General features: G+C 41.0%; 4 protein-coding genes across 15 annotated transcripts in view; 2 read left to right on the forward strand and 2 right to left on the reverse strand.

The window, feature by feature from the left end:
* The window catches only part of Mondo (MLX interacting protein mondo), a 28,558-nt gene extending 20,907 nt beyond the window's left edge, over positions 1-7,651 (reverse strand). For 8 of the 10 annotated variants that reach the window (XM_076326958.1, XM_076326951.1, XM_076326950.1 and 5 more), the window contains exons 1-2: positions 7,386-7,650; positions 3,074-3,443 (exon numbers count right to left, since the gene is read on the reverse strand). In XM_076326958.1, the coding sequence (XP_076183073.1) occupies positions 3,074-3,426 (353 nt within the window). In that variant the 5' untranslated portion in view covers positions 3,427-3,443; positions 7,386-7,650. Of the gene's footprint in view, positions 1-3,073; positions 3,444-7,385 lie in introns of all 10 variants that reach the window. The other 2 variants (XM_076326955.1, XM_076326954.1) reach the window with 2 other exon arrangements.
* Positions 7,652-9,298: 1,647 nt separating this feature from the next.
* LOC143143420 (dehydrogenase/reductase SDR family protein 7-like) lies at positions 9,299-11,778 on the forward strand. The gene is made up of 6 exons (XM_076304615.1): positions 9,299-9,701; positions 9,792-9,935; positions 10,014-10,233; positions 10,300-10,384; positions 10,466-10,626; positions 10,686-11,778. The coding sequence occupies exons 1-6, from the start codon at positions 9,540-9,542 to the stop codon at positions 10,883-10,885; spliced, it is 972 nt and encodes a 323-aa protein (XP_076160730.1). The 5' UTR covers positions 9,299-9,539; the 3' UTR covers positions 10,886-11,778.
* Pmi (Transmembrane protein Pmi) lies at positions 11,149-14,624 on the reverse strand. The gene is made up of 3 exons (XM_076304616.1): positions 14,478-14,624; positions 13,529-13,746; positions 11,149-13,449 (listed from the first exon to the last, which is right to left on the reverse strand). Exons 1-3 carry the CDS (start codon positions 14,498-14,500, stop codon positions 13,163-13,165), a joined length of 528 nt encoding a protein of 175 aa, XP_076160731.1. The 5' UTR covers positions 14,501-14,624; the 3' UTR covers positions 11,149-13,162.
* Positions 14,625-15,799: 1,175 nt separating this feature from the next.
* The window catches only part of Osp (myosin phosphatase Rho interacting protein outspread), a 323,581-nt gene continuing 312,669 nt past the window's right edge, over positions 15,800-26,711 (forward strand). For all 3 annotated transcript variants that reach the window (XM_076327530.1, XM_076327533.1, XM_076327535.1), the window contains exon 1: positions 15,800-17,140. In XM_076327530.1, the coding sequence (XP_076183645.1) occupies positions 17,000-17,140 (141 nt within the window). In that variant the 5' untranslated portion in view covers positions 15,800-16,999. The remainder of the gene's footprint in view (positions 17,141-26,711) is intronic.

Genomic DNA, 26,711 nt, shown 5'->3' on the forward strand with positions numbered 1-26,711 from the left:
CATTTTCCGACCGCTCGTACTGTACACTGCAATTATACGTCACGTCACGACTATAGCACCAACCGCGCTCGAGTGACGCAGTACGCTACAGTATGGTTGAATCGTACGCGGATATAGTCGCGGTTGGTTGTTTTGTCCAATGGTCGACTATACGGTGTCTCTGGCTGCACCACGGTCACTTATGCATATTTATAATTCATTGTCGCGCGTAATCGCACAACAGGAAACTCTTTGTTTATTTTCGCGAGTTACGCTCCGTCAGTCGCTAAACTTTCAACGCTGAATGGGTGTTTGGATAACCTTCGATGTTCGGGAATTATTCGCACGTGTGCTCACCGATCGGGCAAAGGTGATTCTCGATCGAGGAGATCTCTTCAATTATCGTGTACGTAATACGATAACTGTCCTTAACGCGGAGCGATAACCTTATTTTCATTAATCGTGATACACGTTGAAATACGTTCGAACGTGTCGTCGCGAATCCAACGTAAAGACGTTGGTTAATCCACGGATCGGGATCACGCGCGACGAGTAAACACATTCGTTAACACGGTCACGCCCCCGTGTATGCACGCGCACCGGGACACGGTGCATCGTTTTCCACGAGAAACGATAGATTCGCGTATTAGCTGGGAAAAAGCTCCCAGATAAATACTCTCGAGAGCATACATATATTTATTTATAAACGCGGCACGGAGATATTCGGCGCCTGACCGATTCGGCGTTAAAAATACTCGGAGACGGAGCGCCGTTGTTGATTAAATTACATACAAGCGGACCGTATGCAGCGTACCCCGATAACAACGCATTCGTCGCGAAACCGATTGTTCTCGCGCGAACCGTGTGGATTGAAAAAGTTTCTCGCGCGTAAACGGGAAATTGAGAAACGATTTTTCCAACAGCGATTAATTACCAAACGATCACCGATCATTGTTCGCTCACTCTGCTTCTCGGATAAAATCGAAACTATTTTTCCTGTTCGCAAAACGATACTCTTGAAAATATCACGAAGCAGGTCTACGATTACATTTTCCGATATTTTAAATTCGAACAACGCCATTTTCTTTTCTCGTCTCTCTTTTAAAATTTCCTTTGAAAACCGCGCGTTTCTTTGACAGCGAGAAGAAATTATTGGGTTGTTTGGAAAATCATTTCGTTTTTTTTTTTTTGTGAGAATGAAACACGATTTTTTTAAAGCGTATAAATATTTTATTAAATTATATACTCCCCATTTTGGAAAACGAAATGATTTTCCAAACAATCCAATAATTTCACTCGTGGTATTTTAATAAAAAAAAAATTGCATAAAGTATTCGTACCCGCGCGTTTCCTTGCCAGCGAGAAGGAATTAATTTTACTCGTGGTATATTAATAATAAAAAAAAAATTCCTAATCGTAACAGCGCGTTTTCTTGCCAACGAGAAGAAATTAATTTCGCTCGTGATATTTTAATAAAAGTAAAAAAAAAATTCCGTAAAGTATTCGTTGTTGGATTCGAGAGGAAAAAAAGAAAAATAGAAAAATAAAAGAAAAGAAGTTTTCCAGAGAAAACGGAAATTGTCGCGAAGGCAGCCACGGCTTCGCCGAGGACGAGCTTAATTGCGGTGTTGTCGTTTGGTTCTACGGCCTCTTCTTCATTAATTCAATTGTCTCTTATCAGCTGGAATGCCGGCGGTAAGGCATTTGTCCGGTTGCCGAGCTCAAAATACAACTGGAATCTGCGCTGGTCTACTAATATCTCGAAGGACCCCGATTGCGCGAACGTGCTGCGTACATAGTTGCAAAACAAATCGACACGGTTTAAACAAGAGTACCGTGCGCGCGTACACGAGCCCGTTCGTTTCCCCATTTCTGTGCAACGTTATCGTCGCGGTGCAAAGTGCGGCTCGTTCTTTCTTCGAGATCGCGAACCATCGCGCACGAGCTTCCTAATTCATCGGCGGATGTTTCCGCCAAGTGCCACGTGGCCACGCGTTTGCGCGATGCGCGCCAAAAATTCTGACAGGGGCCCTCCCCCCCTCCTCTCGTCCTGTCAGCTGTTCCACGTCGCGGTGCGCGCCAACTGTGCACGCTCGTTTTTTAAATCCACCGAGGAGACAACCCTACAAAAGCGTCGCGAAATTAATCGTTTACTCTTTCGGCCGCGTCCTCGTAACACATTATCTTTCCACCGTTATTAACTCTTCGTGTTGCTAAACGACACAGAATAACTAAAATTAAAAAACAGATTAGGCGGATAATTAATTACGAGGCGGGATGGAAACACACCAACGTGAAACTTGTACGGTGTTATTTTAATCTCCCACGGTAGATTGAAAAATACGCGTTGCAATTGGATTAAAACTGCTCTCGTAACGAAATTCACTTCGAATTCCACGGTATATTTCCAAAAAACGTTGCGACTTTTTCTGTTCTACACCGCGAGCAATTTTTACAAATTCCTCTTTTTCCTCGTCGATCGATTTTTTTTTACGTACGAGATGTACTTTAATATTCCGAAATCTAGGTTCAGTATTAATAACGTAAGAAATTCCTTAACCCGCTAGGATTCGAAGAGTTAAACGAACGATACACGCCCTCGAATTTCCTCTCGTTTCTATTCTACTATTAAAAACACAAATTCCAGGACACCGTACGGGATATCGATCGAACGACCTCAAACGCGAAGTCAAGGTTAAGAAACGAAACGTCTCGAACCCGTACTTTTTCCCCGCGCGAAGTATAGGTTATGTTTAACCCTAACGTCGCTCCTGTGTAATCAAAGCTATCGTAACGGACACCATCGGGTGTTTCTCTCGCATCCGTCTCCGTGATTCTTCTCTCTGTCTCCGTCGTGTTACACGCTCGAAGACACGAGTACCATACTCGGGACATTTTTGACCCGTGGACCTTGAGCGCCGAACGGAAGAACGCGTTATGGTTAAAGGGGGCTATAAATAGAAAAAAATTCGTCCTCGTCTCTTCTTTCCGTTCTAGGGAACGCCGGTCGACCGGCCGGTCGTCGATTCCTTCGCTCGATGCCTCGGAACGTAAATTGTTCGCGAACGAAAACCGAGGGAAAAGAGAAACTCACCTGTAGGCGAGTGACATGCACTGAAACACTTTGTTCAAGGACGTCTCGATGCTCAGCTGCTGGGGAGTCTTCTCGTTGCTAGAGCTACTGGAAAATCTCTGATGCAACAGACCGACGGGAGCGATGATCGCCAGCTTGACCGCTTCCTCGTCGGGTACAGGGACGGCCAGCTCGTCCTCGTCGTCCTGGGCCTCCGCCTCGAAATCGGAGACCATGAAGTGTCCAGAGTGTATACTCTCCCTGGAGTCCCTTCCGCCCGCCTCCTTCTTTCCCGTCCCAGGACGATGAAAACTCTGGCTCGGGGTCGTCGTCGTCATCGTCAACGGTTTCCTGTACATCAGTTCGGCCTGCATCCCTCTTTGGCGGCACTCTGCGGATCACAGTCGCGTCGGAACGTATTTCGCACACGGTATTCGTCGGGTTCGTCGTTCTTTTATTTTTTTAACCCCTCCCCACCCGCCCGAAACCGTAAGTACGTTCTCGATGGTCCACCTACCGCTTCGAACGGTGAAACCGCCTCGAGAACCTCGATACGGTATCGCCCGATTTCGACAACCTTTCCTTATTTATTGTTTCTCCGCGCTCGATTCCAAGTTCAACGTCAATAGTCGGATTCGAACAACAAACGGTCCGGTTTAACAGTGAAACTACCGCAAAGGGTGAATTTAACCTGTTTGTAACTTCTTTTCAAAGTTACTCGATTTTTAACGGTGTCTTTGACTAATAGTATTCCTTGAGTTAATTTATCCTTTTCCCGTTTAACTTCCAAGATACGTATGTGGTGTGATATAAATAGGAAATCACCGTCGGTAATTCTAGCGTTAAAAGTAATAGCGTGTTGCAAATAAATATGGGTAATCGCATACGGTTTAGTAGGTAATATAGTAATTGTATATTGGTACGGTAGGCGGCACGATGCCGGTACGATAATACAATAGGCAATTTGGTTATGTTACGTCGCCGTCGAAGCCATGGTAGTATAGTTTTCGACATAGTTACACCATAGCGGTGTAGATATTACAGTTGCGGTATGGTAGATAACACGGTACCGATATAGTATCGCGGTGGATGGTACAGCGGCGATATAGTGGTTGGTACAATAACGGTAACTATAGCGTAGGAAGTGATACGATAATGGTAACGTCACAAACGGTATAGTAATGTTGTAATTGTTTACCGAGCAAATAAACGCTCGTTACCGCTCGAATCCATTTGGAAGACAAGAAGAAATAAACCTGTGTACCGTGCACAGACAATTTTTCCCGTGTTCGATTACTCGATCATCCAGAAAACGATCTCGAAATTTACACCGTAAGACGGGCCCGCTCGCGAACGCTAGAACGAGGTCGCTTACGCGGAATTCAGTGGTATTAGTCGACCCCGTTTCGCGAAATCATTAGCTGCAAAGTCTACGTTCGATTCCGATAGAGCACGTCCTTTCCGCCAGACACAACAAACCGTCTTTATCGAGCGCCCGATAAGGTTAGAATACCCCGTACAGTATTTTCCTATCGTTCCGTTCATTAATCTGAACTTTGTTTCCGCTCAATTTTTTCCCTTGACCTCGTCGCGAACACCGCGAAATAATTTTTTCGAGAGCCGTCTACCGAGTCGTTCGTTTATAAATACAATCGAAAGAGTAGGTATTCGACTTCCCGTGGAACACTTTCTACGCCGACGCATGAATTCGCGCTGTAAACAACCCAAGGAGCAATCGGTTGAACGACCGGAGATGGTTAAAATCGCGGCTTTAGTGGGTTCGTTTCCATGAAAATGCAGTCGCGCGCCAGCGTGCCCGATGGTCACTGACTTCTCCGAACCATGAGTACACTCTGCCTAAAATTAAACACGATGCACGTTTTGCGATCAATTTCAAACGCGTGCTAATTTTTCGCGTTTCACAGCGAGAGAGTGACGTACCGTGTGTGAAAAAGTTACACCGAAACTAGACGCCTCTCTACGAGTCGTTCGTTCCTTGAACGCGTAATATCCTGCCCGTGAAAAAGTACGTCGATATTTGAATTTCTTGAATTTCACGTATCGATTTTCGTAGCTTAGAAACTTTCCGAGCCTGGACGCTTGACGGAATTAATGAAAGCGTTTCGTGACAATGTACAAAAGCTACGCATGTCGTTTACAGGAATCGGAAAGGAAACCGGGAAAATCCGTCCAGAAACCTGCATTATTTTCCCGATGTATTCTTTCCCTTTGCGTAGCCGTTGGCACGCTTGCAGAATGCACAAAGATAAGATCGGATGATTTACTCGGATAGGTCACGAAGAAATTTCCACGTACATATGTATGTATGTATCTTAGACGCTGCAAGTTTTACTATAACTTCACATTGATCGCAGCTGTTTACGAAATTGTCCGCTTCATAAAAATCAAGCTTGCTCAAGGACCTTCGAAAGGCGCGTGCACATGCGAGGATCGAAATATGTTCAACGGCTTTAATATGCTACACGTGTTGCACACTTCTAATAAGCAGCGTATAAACATTCACCGTGATACATGCTACGAAAACGTCTAACGGAAATCGAAGTCCACTCTAAACGGCATTGAACAGTCGGTATCATAAATCACGGGTTAATCCATTATAACCGGTTTCGGGAATACGAGATTTTTTCAAGTTATCGACCAGACATCAACAACTGGCGATATTTCTCTGAGAATCCGTTGGAATTTACTCACAGTATCTATCGTAACGTATTCGGGTTACAGCCCTCCACCTATAACTATACGAGCACGGAATGAATTTTAAATCACATGCTAAGTAAACTTTAACATACCGATACGCGTATAGTACCGAAGCTAATCCGACAGCACCTATGATTTTTACGAACACTATTCCAAGAATCTTGCGATATTTTTTCCATCGCGTCTCGCGTGTGTCTTTATCGAATCGGATTTCCTCTGCAACAGTTCCATTCAACAAATGCTCTTAATATTCCACGACATTATTATCTTAAAAGTGTAATGCCCTTTAACCCCGGAGTCACTTCGTATCGGTGAGGTTAAACGCCTTATCCATTCGTTTACGAAGGTTTTTTCCTTTCCTTGTAGTTTTTAAAATGTCCGTTACACTTATAGAAAACGGAATATTACATCGAGAATAACCACCATTTTAATTTTAATTCGGCGAAACCGCGTTCCGAAGCTGTAAACTCTATCGATAATTCATCTCTATCGATAAATTAGGAGAGCAGAAAATTGCGCGATAGTATAAGTAGATAACACATTATGTTGTAACGTAATCGTAAAATACCACGCGTACTCCTCCATCGGTCGTACTACTGTACGTTTATTTTCTCTAGATCGTCATTTGCTTTTCTATGAAAGATATGTATGCATCTCTATACAAGACGGAAATGCCGATGTAATTCCTTCTTTACCTTTTCCTAATCTGTCTTGATCTTAAGCTGGCGAAGCGTCAAAGATAGAAACGGACTTGGATTTTTTTTTTCGTAAGACGCCAAGAACCCTTTCAGATGGGCGCACCTCGATCTCTTATGCAACCGTCGGTCGTATTTAGGAACTCGTCGCAGCGCAAACAAAAACATTCTGCTTCGCCCACACGTGCGCGTGTCCGCGAGAAACGTGTTTTTTAGCTTGGAAAAACATGGCCGTCCTGATTACGCGATAACAACGATATATTTAAGCAGTCTGTCAGAATAATGGAATTAGAAAAATTTCCATGAAACACGATAAGGAAACATCCAATCATCGAATACGATAAATAATATCTATTCTCAATTGTGGAATTATATGTTAAACGACAAAACGGTAAATAGTATTAGGTACTCGGAATTACGCTTGGACGATTACGATTTTCGATAGTTGAATCCTATGAGAATATATATACGGAACGATATACCGTTTTCAAGCATCACGATGCATTTGGCAATGATACACGCATGGCACCTGTCATGACAGTGTACCGTCTAAACTATTGTACTACGCGCACGTTTAACCTTTTTCATTTCTTGTTATTCACCTAACTCGCTTTAAGAGCCACTTAGAAATCGGCTTCGACGTGTTGTCTTTATCGTATTGCTGCAGAGATCGTATCGCGCTTTCATTCTTCGTGGAAACTCGCGAAGAAATTTCGCGTTAAATAACGCAGTCGAGGTTCTGCGGAATAAGATTCACCGTTCGTTGCGAAAAAAATTCTTGGATCATCGAGGACATGTCTGAAACGTACTTAATGGCCAGATATCTTTATTTCGCGGATTATGTTCACGTATATGTAACACGGCACTTCTCGCAAGGGTCACAATTCTCCTTGTCGACTTTTTTTCTATCTGGCACTCACCTCTCTTTCTCACTGCGTGTCACCACTTGTCGTTGATACGTACACACCGTTGCAACTTCGACGGCAAATTTAACGATCCCCTTGTATGATTTATTTCTTCGATCTTGACCAATATCGTCGCACTCACGCTCGCCGTCAGGCTGGGCCGCACGGCGCCGCGCCCGGACGAGGCCCGTACGCGTTATTACACAGCATACGCTCGCTCATACTGGCAGTGACGCCATTTGCACGAATCCGCGTCTACGACGGACAACGGGCGACTCTGTGCCTTACAGCTGACAGAGGCGCGCTTACTACGACCAATCACGAAACAGTATCGAACGCAGTGCCGTCTGTCAGCGAACGGACAAACGCGAACGCTTTCGGTCAAATTGTGCGCGAAATATTCAAAGTATACATCAAATTTAAAATTAATGTAGCGGTGTATCGAGTACTGGGAACAATAGTACAATAACTAACGTAGTAATACTATAGTAGTATACTTCTTACCGTTGAATAGAAAAATATCAATAATGTTTGTAATAATTTAGTGTATACCGAAGCAAATAGATACTATATCATTACATTCGAATGAATTATTTATCTTTCCCATCTTTGTTTTTCTTCCGAATACTCGACACTACTAGGGAAACAATATCATAGAAGTTTGTTATACGTGCTACGAAAAGCGATCTTGCTATTTATACCGCAGCGTAGTATGCCTATTCGCAAACGTTAAAACTAGGCCGCAAAGACGAAATTTAATAGTATTAAGTGACCTAGTTTTGCGAAAATCGCGCCAACTTTGACCAATCATAGAAAAGTACCCGTACTAGCAACCAAATGGACGTTATCACTTTCCGTGCTTTTCTCGCGTTTAAAATGTTACGGCATTTCTCTTTCTTCATTTATCAAGTTTATCGAAACGAAAATTCACGGGGGACAATGTAAATCAATAATCTATACGAATTGTCTTTGACAATGATTTATCTGCTTAGAACAGAACAAATTTTCTTCTTCGAGGCACGATAACAGTGTATTTATATGGACTAATTAATCATTTATATATAGCATAAATAGCATGCACATTGTAACATTAACATTTAAAAAATGCGTAAACATTAATAACAATTACGGTTAGAAATAAAAATTGATTTAAACAGTCAGTATTTGCAAACTACTTTATATCATGATTTCTATTCATTGTAATTATTAAAAAATAATTAGTATCACTACCTATGATGAAAATATTAACTGTGAACAATAATTTTACTGAAATATTAATTTCTCGATAAAACCAACAGACACATTTAACTGCCTTATGTTCACGTTACCCCTTCCCGAAAGTATAAATAGGGCCACCGCAACCGAAAATTTTCAGTCTTCCTGAAACATTCAAGGTAGACTGATCTTTCCACTTGTTTCTTGATTATGCTTGAATACCATCTTCCTGTTATTTCTTAAATTCATGATTCTTTAACTATATATATGTCATCGAAAGAAAATATCAATAATATATTTCACTTTTTTGTATTACTATGACTTTCTTATCTAAGTAGCTCATGGCTTAGTAAGATGTTACTACGGTAGTTCTAACATTCAAAATATTCTTAATTTTATATATTTTAACAAGCTGCTTGTTCCAGTTTTTCTCACATTATTAAAAATTCCATCTATTCTAATTAAAAAGCTATAAAAATGGATAAAACACATCGTTCAAATTTTTTTCTGAAGCTATCTATTTTAATTCTTACCGTTAAATAACATTAAATGCGTCTTAGATTAAAACCTTCATGCAGGGGACAGACAGTCTATTGAATGTTCGATATATTCTTCATTTTTAATGATAGTTTCTTGTGTTGAATGCTGGATAGTTCTATACTTTATACCTCATCTATGCTTTCAAATTCTTATTATTAAGACTTTATTTTAAAATATAATATTTAAAAGGAACTTAAAAATAAGCAACTAGTATATGCTGTTAATATTATAATGTACGCTTATTTGTTTTGTAATTATGTAAAATGAGTAAAATTGATAATGTGAGTCGATAATTGCGCAAGTCATTACCATGTGGTCTTTTGCAAACAGCGTAGAGGTTAGATTTCATTAGTTGTATTATCTATATCATTCAAACTTTTTTTAAAACTATTTGAAACAGTGAATATTTACGATATGAAAGTATTTAAAAATATGAAACCAGAATTATTGAAAGGTTGGCATATTATATGGTGGCTGTTTAAATTATTTGGCTTTCCAATAACTATGCCATGGTTAATATATCACTTCTTTGACATCATGCAAACAAAACGAAGAAAAGCAACACTCAATGGAAAGGTAGTGATGCTTTGTTTTAATTTAGTAAAATTAACATTGTATTTTTTAAATTACAAATATGATGGCCTCTATACTAAATTTACATTTCAGGTTGTAATCATTACTGGGGCCAGTTCAGGATTGGGAGAAGCATTGGCTCATGTCTTTTATGAGTGCGGTTGTAAAGTTATTTTAATTTCCAGAAGAAAAGAAGAATTGGAAAGAGTGAAAAGTGCTTTAATGAATACTCATCAAGTATATTTGAATTCATTACTGAATTTTTTCTTTCTATTCATTGTTTGATAATAATTTGTTCTATGATTCAATTTTTAGACAATACCGACTCATCCTCCTATAGTTTTGCCATTGGATATAACTAATATTAATTCTCTACAAACTGAAGTGGGAAAAATAATTGAAATTCATGGAAAAGTTGATATTTTGATCAATAATGCTGGTATTTCTTATAGAGGAGAACTTATTAATACCAATGTTGATGTAGATATAAAAATAATGCTTACAAATTATTTTGCGCAAATTGCTTTGGCTAAAGGTACTTATTGATAAAAGGTTTAGTGAAAGATTGTCAAGTTTTATTAAAAAATTTGTAATGTTATAGCTGTTCTTCCATTTATGGTGAAACAACAGTCTGGCCATGTAGTGTGCATAAGTAGCGTACAAGGCAAAATTTCTATTCCATATAGGTTGATATAGTTTATATTTATATTTACAATAAGATTCTTGTATCAGAATACTGTGTAAAAAGTTAATAATTGTCATGACAGATCTGCATATGCAGCATCTAAACATGCATTACAAGCCTGGTGCGATAGTTGTAGAGCAGAACTGGCTGATCAAAACATAAAAGTTACTGTTGTAAGCCCAGGTTATGTGCGGACTGCTCTTTCTCTTAATGCGTTAACTGGAAATGGACAAACTTATGGAGGTCAGTAAAGAAAAACATGTAGTCCATACCTAATATACATAAGATACATCCCATTGCAGTCATGGACAAGACAACGCAAGAGGGCTACTCTCCAGAATATGTAGCAGATTATACTTTAAAAGCAGTATTAAAAGAGGAAAAAGATGTATTAATAGCTCCGATAACATCGAAGCTTGCAATATACTTACGAACTTTATGTCCCTCGCTTTACTTTTGGATAATGCAAAAGCGAGCAAAAAAGTCCGAAAAAGAAGCGTAATTTATTTAAATTACAAGATATAGTGTTTATATAGATCATCTTTGTACAATATTTTGTATGTTTGAACATATTCTTATTTTACAAAGTATTCTATTCTTACTTTTATATTAATAAAACTTGTCTTATATTACTACATAAGACAATAGTTTTAAATATAAATTATTTAAATGTAATAAATTATGTTATGTATCTATTGTACAAAACTGTTTGTACAATTTTTAAAAGGGGGGTAATATCAGGAAATGAAATAAACAAAATTATATCCAATCTATATTTTATTATGCCACTCGATAGTGGAATATGTTTACATTATATACAGTTTAATACTACAAACATTGTAATGGAATTGAGACTGAAGCACTGTTAAATGTACGTGTCACTCATTACTTGAAATGTTGCAGGATATACTATAGTATAGCGATAATGATTGCTAGTAATTACTGAAATTTAGTTTTATAAGTATAAATATTTCAAAAAGATAAAAATGCATAATTACACGTGTTTACATAAATTTCAAAGTAAGTACAAAATAAATGCTTAAGAATGTTAAATAATGAAATCTTTTCAAGTTATAAATGACACAACAATGAACCTACGCATTTTATAAGAAATACAGCCTTACTCATTGTTGATATTTCATGATGTATTCTCTCGTATATTAAAACTATGTAATTACTGTTATGTCACGACAAATATTTGGCTAGTAATTGAGACATTTACACTGTTGTGCATAATGTACAGTAATGGGTATGAACTTTGTTGTCATGGCAGGATTTTAAACACTTATTTGTGTTTTCCTTATTAATAAGAAACTTTTTCAATCTTTACATAATTTTTCATATTATTGTAGCCAAAATTGACATTAATCTAATTAAAAATAAAAGTATTACGTTCGCATACTCTTTCATGTGACTATAATAAGGTATATGTTTGTAATATATATGAAATGATAGATGACATACAATAATAGTATAGATGAATTAAATGTTGAACTCGTATTTGAACACATATAGTGTAAAAAAGATAAACCTTTAACTCTATTTGAAGTATTCTGTGGTTGCTGACTTTATTCCTCTCTTCTTATATTCATTTTATACCATAGTTTTTCTTTTAACATCAAAAATAAGTAAATAAATCTTAAAAAAACACAAATTTCTTAAATAACTTTTATATTTTTGTATATCTTAAAAAAGTGTATACAGTACTTAATGTCTTTAAAGTGGTAGATTTTTTATTTGTGATGTAATTGGAGACTTTTATGCTATGGTTGTTATGTAGCTACCCATTAATTATAAAACATATTGTTCAGTTTTCATAGTTTGCTCGAGATTGTTAGAACAAAAGTTTGAAATGCATTGTATATGCTGTTATTCATTAAGTAGTGTTATAATGTATATACAAATACATGCAAGAATTTTTTGGTGCACTAATGGACTGCAAGTTATTTCAAAAAGTTTTGTCATACCAATTTACACAACATTTATTATGATGTTCACTTACAGGAATGTTTGTGACATTTATTTTTGATATTCCATGTATTTGTGTATTGCATAATAAGTGTCTTATGTAATTAATAAAAGTTTTGTATATTATACTAATTAACACGTTTGTCAAATAGCAAGATTAAAGGAAAATACTCCTGAAAATGTTTCGTATAGACATTATTTTTCTTTGAGCGGGCTATACCTTCGGGTGAGAAAATCTAGGCAACATTTTCTTCGGTATATAATATGTAGTGTATTCTATCTACTTTATTTACAATCTAAAAATATATAATTCTAAATCCAAATTTCCAGGTGTACGGTTGTAATTTTGTATAACCCTAAGGACACTTATACCAGTAGTTGTTTGTTTCACTGAAGTGACTGTGTGAATACAATTGTGTCTTTGTTTGCATTAAAATTAACTGTGATAATAGAATCAACAAGGTGGAGATTATAGAGTAACAATGTGGAGCTTTACGAAACATCAGGTTTTACATAGAAGATGTTTATAGAACGGGTTACTTTTAATCTGCCTTATCAAGTATTCCCTTTTCTGTTGCAAAATCACGTGTGAGGTAGTGTCAAAACATAAAAAAAAAATATAAACGTCAAATGAAAACAGATCCTTTGTGTGGCTCAACAATCCCCATTAATATATGTGAAAACATATCTGTAATTTTGTTTAATTCACAGATTTCTATGCTAGGCCTTAGTACGATCATATACAATACATCGTATGGCCTACCTTACTGCTCTTTACAACTCAGTTTCTTTTTTCCAGGTATTAACTATTTCATTTAAATGCCTGATAAACTCTCCAAGCACTGATGCTGAGTGCTACAAGTGTAATAGTTGTATGAAGAATCCTTCTTCTTGTGTCGTCTTTTCTTACAAGAAACGTTGGAGACGATGGGCCTAAAACGGCTAACAATTCTACGTGCGATAGCTTACTTGTGTCAGTCTCAACTTGGTATTGGCAACAAGGATCGAACTGCCACGAAACAGTGTAAAGTCCACAGGATATTACAGATATAAAACCTAATGAACCACAAATATAGGGTCGATTACCCCAAATTAGACCTAGAAAATGTATAATAACATAGATTAAATAGATAATAATGCTTACAGATATGGAACATAAAATATAACATCTATGAACCTGTGGTAATGGCTGCAAGACCTGATAATGCTGCAGTCTTGTGAAGATAGTTTCCTACTGCTATCCATCTGGAGGTTTCATCACCTAATTTAGTTGGCTCGATAACGATTAAATAGCTTTCTGATTCTAAGGCTCTTTCTAATTCATATTCGAATATTTCATGTGCATTTTCGTTATCATATACTTCGCTGATAATGGTGACCTCAGGGGGAACATACCTGTAAGAAATTGATATTTAACACTGAATATTTATTTATTTAAATTATATCTTGCAATTATAATTAAAAAAAAAAATTCAGTATGAACATAATTAATATCTATGGTTATTTATTTTTCAAAAATAACACGACTATTTCAATAATTTATATACATTCAGATGATATTTATCGAATTTCCAAAATATTTGAAAATATTTCAGTAATTTGAACTAATCTCTTTGAACTTTATCATAAATTAATTCTTTTATGTGTTATGTAAGATGTTGATTGGAACTAATCGGCGTCAGATTTGTTTGAATACAAATACATTTGTAATAGAGCTAACAATATTATTCGCGTCGTTATATATTTAAGTAGAATTTTATTGAATTACAGCGAATTCCGGTAGGTAATAAGTATGTATTTTAACGGTCGAAATTTTGTAGTGAAGATGACAGGTGAGGCAAAAAATACATAAAAATAATAAATGCATTGAATAAAAATATTTCATTGTCAACGCGAAATCATTTGCAGACCCGTGTTTAAATGGAAATTTATGGTTTAGTAAAATATTCATGAACATCTAACAGAGATTATGAAAGATTAATCTTTCGAATACAAGGGAATAGATGTGAGGTTAATTTTTTTCAAAGTAAATATTATACCATCGTAATGAATTGTGGCGAGTACATTGGCGCTAGTTAGAGGTATTAGATTTCGTATATAAGCCGGAAATAATGTGGCCTACGAACCTGTCACAGGTTTCATCTACCATCTTTTCAGTCAGTCTTCCAAACACTGGAACGTTGGTCTGGATGAACCGGAAGAGAAATCTCGAACATCGAACCGGATGCAAAAATCAGCTGATTCCATTCAAACGTTCGTTTGACTCAAGTCGTACTTTGTATTCCGAGTTTGTTCGAACGCGTTCTTTCGCAAAAACGCGAAACGTTTGTCTATAGTGCTTTCCAAAATTTAGCCGAAATTCGAAGCGACCGTGAGTTCGAGACATTCATCGTAAAAGTATCTGTAATTGGTAAATGTTTTTGTCCTTTCATATTTACATATTTTCTAGGATAAGTAGAGTTAAGAAATACTTGACAAATCTTTCAATATCTAAGATGGTTCACTTTTAATTTTATCGACAACACGCTTAATATTTAGTTATAACGTTCGATACGGTGAAAGATTTGATTCGTATTCAAATATTTTGGCATCGTGCCCTTAATTAATAAACGTATATTTTTATATTTATCAATCGATCGCGTTTAATCACGACACCGATTAATTAGTAAGTAAAATCAGTTTTCGACGGAGCATTTACCCGACGTACATATTTCGTCGATAAATTTAAAATGTTACGTTATCGAAACTTAAAAGGATAAAGATATTCATGATCAAAATATATAAGTTCATTGATTTATAGTACCTATTAGGTTGGTGCATACGAAATGTCGTTCTTTTGTAGTTTGAACATGTGGCAGAACATTGCCACGTTTCTCAGGAAGCCTGTGTATTAATATCCGTATAGTATATCTAGTTATCGATGTTTTCTATTTTCCATCAATTTAAGTTAATTTCGTTATACGGTAAGTGATAAAAGCATCGATGGTAGAATTAAAAACGTCGGAGTATAAAATTTCACGTTGCCCTTATTATTAATCTTTTGTCCATCATTATACATTTTTGGCAATAAAATCGTTCGAATTTGAAATATTTGGCAGTTGAAGGCGTACGCCAGTTTACTGAAAAGATATCCAGGAAACAACGATAGATTGTACATTTAGTATTTTTTCGAGGTTGAGAGGGGAAAGTGTTCACGCTGTCTGGCATTCGGGGTAATTTCGAAAAAAAACTGACGATATTTTATACGCGGCCACCAAATAGTACGAAAAGGAAGACAAAAGAGAAACGAGAAATCGTTGGTGTAAATTGTTACGCCGGCGCTGTATTCCGCAGACCGAGGTAGGGACTAGTTTCGCGACGGCGTAGTAACGGGTCTCGGGATGCGCGGTGCGGTCGATCGAGCGAGAGTGAGCGCTGCGGACGGCACAGAGGCCGAGTTAAACGGGCCAGATCGCAGATGGACGTCCGCGGGAGCGTTCTGTTATGGAGAGCGCGACGCGGCGTGTCGTAAGTGTGCTCGAGTGTCGTCGTCGTCGTCGTCGTGGTCGTTCCTGTAGCCGTCGCGTGTGCAGCGTTTCGGGCCGCGTCGCGAGATTATCGCAGTGACAGTCGACAGGGACAGGCGTGCGCGAGGATCGTGGTGCTACTATCGATACATCGTGAACCGTGGCAACCGAATAATTACATCGCAGCCACGTCCCTTCGGATCCGTGGCGAGTCCTCGAGCCGCGAGAGCAGTGATCTTCCATCGATCGACCAATCGCACGCACGTGCGTACGAGGGTTCGATTCGTTGAACAATCGAGAGATCATCGGTGAACGGTGCTGTGACACGTTAACTATGGGTGCACGCGGGTGTGTCTATAAATAGCTTCGTGTGATTCGGAGTGTCGCGTTCGATCCACGTGCTCTTTCGGAACAGGTCACGGAGAAAAGATTGTCAACAAGAAAGACGGACCGCGGGGCACGGGCGAACGGCGGAAAACGAGGACAGAGAACAGTCACCTGCTATCGGATTCGGAACGATCGTTTCGCGAACGAATCGTGTCGATGTCGACAACAGCATCGCATACGCGCGTGTTTCCCTTCCGTCCTCGTGACATAAACGCATCGTAAACACGCGCGACGCGCGACGCGCTCGCGTATTCATTACGAAATTCCGACGAGTCCTTGTCTCGTATATTCGTCCCGGTCGTGTAAACAAAAAGCGGGACGGAACACGCTGGGTGGAAGTGCCCCGCGGATTATCGCGATACGCGATACTTTCGACAAATTGGCGCGTTCCATTCGATCGCGGTAGCGGGAATCGATATATCGCGAGATTCTCGCCGGCGTCACCGAGTACGGAGGAACGAATACCCGAAGTGTGATCCTTGCTCGGAACGAGAATACGAAATCCTGTTAACTCGATCCGTTAACGTAACGGGCACGAAGACTGGCCGGCGACTACTCGGTGACGCGTCCGCGCGTACCAACGGAACGAAATCGCGCGTAAATAAAACTTGTTGTTCCGGGACGGGCGCAACAGCGGAAGAAGAGGAATCGAACACGCGGAGAAGCTTGCCGTGGTTCGTAACGGCGGACGAAGGGAAGGGGACGAGAGGCGAACGATGCTGTCCGGTCGTCGCGGTTAATTCGCACGTGTCGCGATGTCGGGCGGCACGGCGGGCGTCCGTGGCACCGGCGCCGAGTGCAGGAAGTTCGCGCCGAACATATTCAACAAGAGCAAGTGCAGCAGCTGCTTCAAGCAGAAGGAGGAGCACAGCGCAGAGGCTCTGGAATGCAACAGGGTGAGTTTTGCTTGATGGACTCTATCTGTCTCCCTCTTTCCACCGCGGTGTGCGTGTGTGCGTCTCTCTCTCTCGCGCTCGGTGGATCGCGCCGCGCTCTTTCTCCCTCGGTCTCGTACGCGGCGCGTATCTGTCCTACCGTCTCGCTCGTTCTCACGCGTGCGTACCCGGTCCATCGCGAGCGGGCATTTTCTCTTTCTTGCTCGCCCTCGAATTCCTTGCCGCGTCCGTGATCGGGACCGGGCTGAGAAGGACGAAGGTCCTGTCGAGCGGGACGTCGAGGTTATGTAAGACGAGCGTGTACCGGTGGACGCGATTAGTATACGCCGATGGAATGAATGGTTTCGAGTCTTCTCGCGATTCCGCCTCCTCTCTCCTTTCCGGTCTTTCTCGCTCCCGGGTTACAGTCGATAAGATCGTTCACCGCGATCGATTTTTCGCGCGCCATTATTCGCCTCGATCGATCCTCGAATCGAACGGAAAAATTGCCCGTACGTATTAACCGCACGTGTATGATGTAAGCGAGCTCGTATCGAAGCGTACGACCTACGTTACCCACTGGTAGATGTTATCCGTTCCGACCGAACCACTTTCCGTCGTATAGACGACAAAACGCGTAGGGTGGCTCGCTTCGATGTATTATTTAGTACGTACAACAGAGGTGTATTTTATCGTATCGATCGACGGTGAGACGTCGGTCGTTTCAAGGTCAACATCCTTTTTCTTTTTTAACCGGTACGTTACAGTTTTTGCGATAAGCGAGGTCGATCGAAGCCTCGAACGTGCAACGAAACGATCTCGAAAGAGCGTTTTACCGGTAAATTCGAAGCCAGAGGTTTGCGCAACCGTGTTCGAAATCGTCGAGAAGCGCGACGGAGAACAAAAGGAGAAAAAAAAGAAAAAACAGAAAAATATATATCGTTCCGCGTGAGAAATCGATGACGACCTTGAACCGTTCTCGACGTCTCCGACTTAACGAGCGCGCCACCGGTTATTCTCGTTTCGTAAACATTTCGTAATTATTCCACGGTTTCGAACTTTCGCCGATTAACGTGAATTTCACGCGAACGACAAATTTGGGTAATATTTCATCCGAGCGGAGTATCTTATTTCGACCGTAGATGCAAAAAAAAAAAAGAAAAAATCCGTGTTAATTTTTCCGCGGAACGATCTCGCGTTGCGGTCGAATCGTAACTACTGGTAATTTATAAATAAACACGCGTGGAGTAGCGCCTCCGCGAATGGGGGACGTAAATACCAGGCGCGGTATAAGTTAGAGGACGTTGGGGGGAGGGGCAAAAAAAAGAAGAGAAGCAGAAGAAAATAAAAGAAAAAGAAACCGAGGAACTTTTATCGTGCCGTTTTCTTTCTTCTCCCGTGGTTTTTATTTACAACGGAGACCCCGGCGAGCCGGTCGATGAGCAAAATTGCCTCGTAAAAGGCGGGGGGTGCAAAATAAAAGCGTTAAAAATCGATTCACGCTGCGGATCGTACGGTACCGCCGAATGGCAGCTCGGGAATGTATATATGTTAATACCGTGGAACGGTTCTCCGTTTAAAGTCCTCGCGATAACACGGTGTATCGTTTTCTTTGTTTCGAACGTCCCGCGTTTTCCCGATTTCTCGCGTAGCATCGTTGCGCGTCCCGTCTACTCCCGATCAACGCGTTCCACGTTACCCGTGCCCGATTCGCGTACGAAGTGACCCAAAACGCGTGGACCGCGCGTTACGTAAGTTTCGATTCCGCGTTCTCCTCGCTCGGAATCGCATCTTCTCGCGTTGCACAGTCGCGCGACGGACTCGCGTAGGAAAATATCCTACGAGCGATGAGTCCCCGCTTCTCGAAATTCACACGATCGGTTACGCAATCTCCTTCCTGTAAATAATTATCTATTTACGTAGAAGTCGGACTGCGTTATTAACGTTGCAATCGCTTGGGATTAGTTTGTAAAGTACCATCCTCCAGGAGGAGGATTAACGAAATAAATGAAGAAAATTTTTTACGAGAATTCCTCCGTGTTCTAAGCAACGAATTGAATTATATTGAATCTTCTTTCCGATAAAAATCTATTATGAGGTACGTTGATGTACATCGTTGTCCGTAGGGAGGTATATTGAAAAGTTTTTATAAAAATTCCTTCGTGTTCCAAACTTCGAAAAGGAATTTTCCTAACATTGAATCTTCTTTCCGATAAAAATCTATTATACTGTACATCATTCTCTCTAGGGAAGTAAATTGAAAAGTTTTTATAAAAATTCCTCCCCGTTCCAAACTTCGATGAACGATTTTTCATAACATTGAATCTTCTTTCCAATAAAAATTGATTATACTGTACATTACTGTACATAGTTTTCTTTAGGGAGGTAAATTGAAAAAGTTTTTATAAAAATTCCTCCGTGTTTCAAACTTCGAAAACGAATTTTCAGAAAATTGAATCTTCTTTCCAATAAAAATCTATTATACTGTACATTACTATACATAATTCTCTTTAGGAAAGTAAATAGAAAAATCATGTATAAAAATTCCTCCACGTTCTCGACACCGACCGGACAATTTTCAAAACGCGGAATCTTCCCTTAAAAATCCACCACGCGCTATATATTCCATCGTCCCGTTAAAAAAAGAAAAAAACAAAATTAACCCACCGTGTATTCGCTATCGAGTAGTTGCAAGAAATCAAAGTTCCGAAATTTTCACGAGGTCCCCGTGTTCCGAGCTTCAACGAGGCACCTCCTCGAATCTTTTCTCTCTTCTTTCTCCCAATAAAAAAAAAAGAAAGAAACCAAAAAAAATCAACCGCGTGCATTCCACGGTACCTTTATAAAATTACCGCGTATTCGATCGGGCGATGCACATCGTCCGCTGTAGGCACACGTGCACGCGCGTATCCGCGCGCACGGTGGTCGACGCGTTGAAACGCGATAAAAGCGCGTCGTCGTGGATATCCTGACACGCGTGCGCAAATGTTTACGCCCGAAACGCGTTCACGGTGGTGGTGGGGGGTTTGGCCACGATCTCTCGTGGAAACGTTCGCGATCGCGTTCACGTGGAGCAGTGGAAGCTCTCACCGACGAAAGCTTGAACCGCTCGCTCGGATTTTTTCTTCCGGGGCCCACGAGCGAGCCAGCGAGCCAGCGAACCAACGAGCCAGCGACCGAGTGATTTCGTGGGCTCACAATGGGACTCGTTCACCGTCCTTTACGCCGTTGCAAATTTCGGAATGTCGGCAGCCTTGCGACCTGTTCTCGGTGCATTCCAGCCGTCTTCTTCCAGCACCCCTGCAACACAGGCCCTTTCGAGAGTTGTTGGCTTGTCGGCTTTCGCCTGGATGCGGTATCTCTGTATCGGTTTATTCTCCTCCTCTCCGGCCCCGTCTTCGTGGGCCTCTGTCCCCTCCCCACCACTTCTCTCTCTCTCTCTCTCTCTCTCTCTCTCTCTCTCTCTCTCTCTCTCTCTCTCTCTCTCTCTCTCGCAGACTACGTTTGCTGTCCCCGTATAACCGCAAATAACGAATGCATACGCAATCCAACCTTTCTTTGCTCGTCGGTCGCACGGTTCTTCGTCTCGTGGCTCGTAATTTGACGAGGAGAGCCTCCAATCGGAGGAATTTGACCTTTCGCAATCTTTCTCGCGGCCCTGTTCCCCGTGCTCGGACCACGTATCGTTCTCGCGGAAGTTGCGGGGGCCCGTTGCTACGGGATAGAATCCGCGAGACGCGTGTGTTCCGCGCCGATTTATCCGCGACGACGTTGGAACACACGCCCCGAGCACCGATCGCCGAGCGGAAACGCGGCCGCGATACCGACGCCACGACCCGGTCTCGATTTCCTGCGCGAAACCGCTTCGAGAGCCACTATTCGTCCCGACGAAGAACGAGCAAAGTTCGGATCATCGTGTACGGTTACCATTACGATTACAATGTTTCGTAAAGTTTGTACGCGTTGGAAATTTCAGATTGTAGTACAGTGTTGGGAGTAGAGTGTAATGTTATGTAAAGTTCGTACGTGTTGTAGAGTTTAGATTATTGTATACAGTGACGATTAGATTATTGTGTACTTTATGCGTTGCGAAGTTTTGATTATGGTATACAGAGACCATCAGATTGTAATGTTTTGTAAAGTTCGTACGCGTTGTAAAGTTTAGATTATTGTATACAGTGACGATTAGATTATTGTGTACTTTACGCGTTGTAAAGTTCAGATTATGATATATAGAAACCATTAGTTTGTAATTATTGCAATTATTTTGTAAAGTTCGTCCGCGTTGTAAAGTTCAAATTATGATATACAGAGACCATTAGAATATTATGTGCTTTGCGCGTTGTAAAGTTCAGATTATGATATATAGAAACCATTAGTTTGTAATTATTGCAATTATTTTGTAAAGTTCGTTCGCGTTGTAAAGTTCAAATTATGATATACAGAGACCATTAGAATATTATGTGCTTTACGCGTTGTAAAGTTCAGATTATGATATACAGAAACCATTAGATTGTAATTATTGCAATTATTTTGTAAAGTTCGTTCGCGTTGTAAAGTTCAAATTATGATATACAGAGACCATTAGAATATTATGTGCTTTACGCGTTGTAAAGTTCAGATTATGATATACAGAGACCATTAGATTGTAATTATTCCAATTATTTTGTAAAGTTCGTTCGCGTTGTAAAGTTCAGATTATATAGTTACGATTATATTGTAACGTTATGTAAAATTTATACGCGTTGTAAAGTTCAGATTATGATATACAGAGACCATTAGAATATTATGTGCTTTACGCGATGTAAAGTTCAGATTGTGATATACAGAGACCATTAGATTGCAATTACTGCAATTATTTTGTAAAGTTCGTTCGCGTTGTAAAGTTCAGATTATATAGTTACGATTATATTGTAACGTTATGTAAAATTTATACGCGTTGTAAAGTTCAAATTACGATATACAGTTACGATTAGATTGTAATGTTTCGTAAAGTTCCTACGCGTTGTAAAGTCCAGATTACAATATACAGTAACGATTAGATTATTACATACTTTACCCGTAGTAAAGTTCAGATTGTAATATGCAACTACGATTAGATCACAATAAATGTCCATTTTGCATATTATCTCTCGGTATTCGGCAACAATCCAAAGTCGTGCCTCTGGAAAACGGAAGCTCGCAGGGAAAACTTTAATTCCACGTTTTCCGTTAATTCTCTCTCGCACTTTATCCTCTTATCGTTTTTCGTACCTAGTTACCCTCTGTCCGGTAAGATTTTCCATAATTGCAAATTTCTCTCTCTTTGGTCGCGTAGTCATCCTTCTCTCCCCTTATCTCGACAAACGCCATATATTTTTCTTTTCGCGTTACGTTACTCCGGTCCGCGGTTTCATTTTTGTCGTTACTCTTAACCGCTTCCATTGTTACCGGTTCGGGGATCCGACAGATCTAATCTCGTCCCGTAATTTTCCGTCTGGACACGGTCCTCCGGTGTTGTATACGTTTTAAAGTAGCTTTACTTTCCTCGTTGCACAATCGAACGATCTCCTCTCTTCCTTCAACCGGCCGGCCGGGATTTATTCGTTGATTCCCGACCGCCCCTTTCCCAGGGCCTGGTTAAATATATCGCTTTCTCCCCGATTGGAATCCAAACGTATCTACCATTATATCTGGATTCCGTTATCGTCTCTCGGGCATTGCGTTCGACGATCGTGCGTCCACGTTTCTCGTTAAACGAGTAAACCCGTTGACGTTCGTTCGTCACTTATCCCCGGTTCTGGGATGTTTTTCCACCACGCGCCGTTTTTCTCGTTTACGAGTTCTCCGAGCGGTTCGCGCGGCACTTGGAATTATTCGTAAAAATCACTCCTGGCAAATTATTGAGAGATCGTGGCTATTAGGGCGTGTCTCGGCGTACAGTTGCACGCATAACGCGTTCGCGATCCCCGCGATAAGTGGCGTGCAAACGCTCTTCTTAATTCAGTTGGCTTATCTCCGGGCTGCTCGGGCTTCAACGTTTTTGATCCTTTAACCGTCGGGACGTACGTCGCGGCGCATCGTGACTCCGCGGTTCCGCGATTAAACTGACCGAGTCATGCTCCGGGCGACAATAGTTTCGCGATCCTGTTACGGATATCACCGACGTAATTAGAATACGAACCGGACGATAGTCCGTTCGGTGTTTCTCCTGGCCACGGGATTCGAACGCGCGCGACGGCACACTGTAGCATTTAAAATGTTGCACACCCGATCGACGAAGTCGCTCAAGGTGATCCTCTAGTTGTCGTCGCGAATCGGTATTAATCACCCGTGCTCGAGAATCGACCGAACGAAACGATCTCCCTGCCGGTTGGATTTCTTCGTCCGGCGATTTAAATAAATTTTACGAGCGTCGTTCAACGTTTAAAGACTACCATCGGTCGTCTTGTTGCGCGCGGTCTGCATCAACGTACGACGCGTCCTCGTAACCGGGGAAAAAATGAATCTCGGCTACACGGGCCCAGAGCGAGCGGGGTGGGGGAAACCGACACCGTACGATAATGAGATCAAAGTGGAAATTGCGCGCGGCGCTAACTATAGAAACGTGACACACGAAGACAATAAATCCCACGGTGGTGAGTGTGTTCTATAATTAGCGAGCGCGCACCGAGGAGGAAGCCTCGAACCGGGAAAAAGAATACGATTCGGTCGCGATCGAACGCGCGAAACGATTTCTTTTCTTTTCTTTTTTTTTTACTACGGATTCGTGAGCGATCCTAACCGTACGAGGTGACTCGAGTATTTAAATACGGCTCCCTTGTATTATCTTCTCGCTTCCGTTATCGTTATCTCCGTGACGTCACCGCGCTCGTAAAACGATTATTGTCGGAGGAGAGAGCATTCCATCGCGCGAAAATGTTCTCGGTCGAATTGTGTTATTCTTTCTTCGGTCGAAAGAATTTGTCGTCGGTATTGTATATCTATCGGTTCGCGATCAGTCGGAGCAGGCACGTTCGATTCGATTTGTTCGGTTTTTGAATCAATCGAGAGCTGAAATTCTTTTTGCTGTGGATTAACGACGGTGGTCACGGATGTGTGTAAAAACAAACACCGTGGGTAAGAAAAGTCGCGAATGGGTGTAAAAATTAACCATGAAAAATTCGACGACAGACGAAATAATTAGAGCACGAGTAAGAAAAGTCGCGAATGGGTGTAAGAATTAACCGTCAGAAATTCGACGAGAGACGACATAATCAGACGAGTAAGACAAGTCGCGGATTTGTGTAAAAATTAGAAACCGTAAAAAATTGGACGATATACGGTATAATCGGACGAGTAAGAAAAATTCGACGAGAGACGAAATAATTAGAGCACGAGTAAGAAAAGTCGCGAATGGGTGTAAGAATTAATCGTCAGAAATTCGACGAGAGACGAAATAATCAGACGAGTAAGAAAAATCATGATGGTGTGTAAAAATGGAAAACCCAAAAAATTCAATGAGAGGCGAAATAATCAGACGAGTAAGAAAAGTCGCGAACGTGTGTAAAAATTAACCATAAAAAATTCGACGAGAGACGAAATGATTAGAGCACAAGTAAGAAAAGTCGCGAATGTGTTTTTTAAAAATTAAAAACCATAAAAAATTGGACCAGAGACGATATAATCGTACGAGCGAGAAAAGTCGCGAACGCGCGTAAGAACGAAAGACACGAAAAATTCGACGAGGGGACGGACCGATGGGAAAAAAGAACATTCGAAGGGCGAGGGAGAAAATGTAACGTGTACCGAGGGTGATTGATATCGTCTCGGGAGGAAGGTCCATCTCGCGAGGGGTTAAACACCGGCGTCGGTTCCCCGAATCGCGTAACGGGTAAGAAATCGGTCGAGTTCGATCGCGTAAGCGCGTTTAATTACAATTTTCGCGCGACTGGGGGCCCCGAGCTCGATTCACGGTTTAATTCCCGTAATCAGCGGGTCTCCCCGGCCCGATCCGTTCCGGGTTCGCAACGTGAGAAAGTGATCAAAAGTAGCCGTGCGCAGGATCGAACGAGGGACGATCGATAAAAGGGAGCTGCGTACACGGTTCTGGTCGCGTTGTTTCCGACCGGTGGAGAACTCGGGGCCCCTGCGGGCCACGCTGGGCCCGAGTCGGCCATTATCGGGCCGTGGCTCCGTATTTTCTGTCCGATTACTTCTTCGTGAGCGCCTCGGTAAGTGGCCTTCGAGAAATAATTTCCTGGCCCGACGCAGGGCCCGGGAGAAGGGCTGCTCGAGCCCCTGAAATTTTGATCCGGCGAAACGATCTCCGGATGCCTTACGGTACACCCTTCCCCCTCCCTGCCGTCCTCGCCGCTCCACACCCCCCACCCCTCTTTTTCGGTGCACGCGTTCTTCGCGAGCCGCGATCGGTGCGCGTGCACTTCCCTCCATAAGTCACCGAACGCTCGTCGAGTTCGGAACGAGAACCCTAACCTCCGAGCGTCGTTCTTTCGACGCTCGAGATCATTTGGTCGAAAAATGAAACGAAATACACGGGGAATTGGTGTTTCACGACTCTGGAGAGTCTAGGGTTCAAGAAACGTGACGTTTGTCGTCGTAGGTTTAACCCTTTGAACTCGAGAGGAGACCCTTGATCAGTACACAATTCAGTGTACTTCTTCCAATTTGGAAAAATTTCGCGACTTGAAATTGAAATTGGAAATTGGGTATTACACTCTTTTTAGATGTAAACATATGTATGTCAAGTATTGAAACAAAAATATTTCATTAAATGTTAATTTTTCCGATTGAAAAGATTTCATCGAGGCGGTAGTTTCAGGTAGTGAAAACGCTTCGAGTGCAAAGGGTACATTATCGAGAGCGTTTCGAATTGAGAATGTCCCGAACTTGTATTTCGTATCTTTGTAAACAGAATCGGGGGGAACTGAGGAATATAGTATCTACTGTAGTATCTATTGTAGTATCTACTGTAGTATCTACTGTAGTATTTACTGTAGTATCTACTGTGTAGTATCTACTGTGTAGTATCTACTGTAGAAGAGTATCCCTGTAGTATGTACTGTAGTATCTACTGTAGAAGAGTATCACTGTAGTATCTACTGTAGTATCTATTGTAGTAGAGTATCCACTGTAGTATCTATTGTAGTATCTACTGTAGAAGAGTATCTATTGTAGTATCTACTGTAGAAGAGTATCACTGTAGTATCTACTGTAGAAGAGTATCACTGTAGTATCTACTGTAGAAGAGTATCTATTGTAGTATCTACTGTAGAAGAGTATCACTGTAGTATCTACTGTAGAAGAGTATCACTGTAGTATCTACTGTAGTATCTACTGTAGAAGAGTATCACTGTAGTATCTACTGTAGTATCTACTGTAGAAGAGTATCACTGTAGTATCTACTGTAGTATCTACTGTAGAAGAGTATCACTGCAGTATCTACTGTAGTATCTACTGTAGAAGAGTATCACTGTAGTATCTACTGTAGAAGAGTATCACTGTAGTATCTACTGTAGAAGAGTATCACTGTAGTATCTACTGTAGAAGAGTATCACTGTAGTATCTACTGTAGTATCTACTGTAGAAGAGTATCCACTGCAGTATGTTTAAT

Source organism: Ptiloglossa arizonensis, chromosome 2 (genome assembly GCF_051014685.1).
Source record: "Ptiloglossa arizonensis isolate GNS036 chromosome 2, iyPtiAriz1_principal, whole genome shotgun sequence".
NCBI classification, from domain to species: Eukaryota; Metazoa; Arthropoda; class Insecta; order Hymenoptera; family Colletidae; genus Ptiloglossa; species Ptiloglossa arizonensis.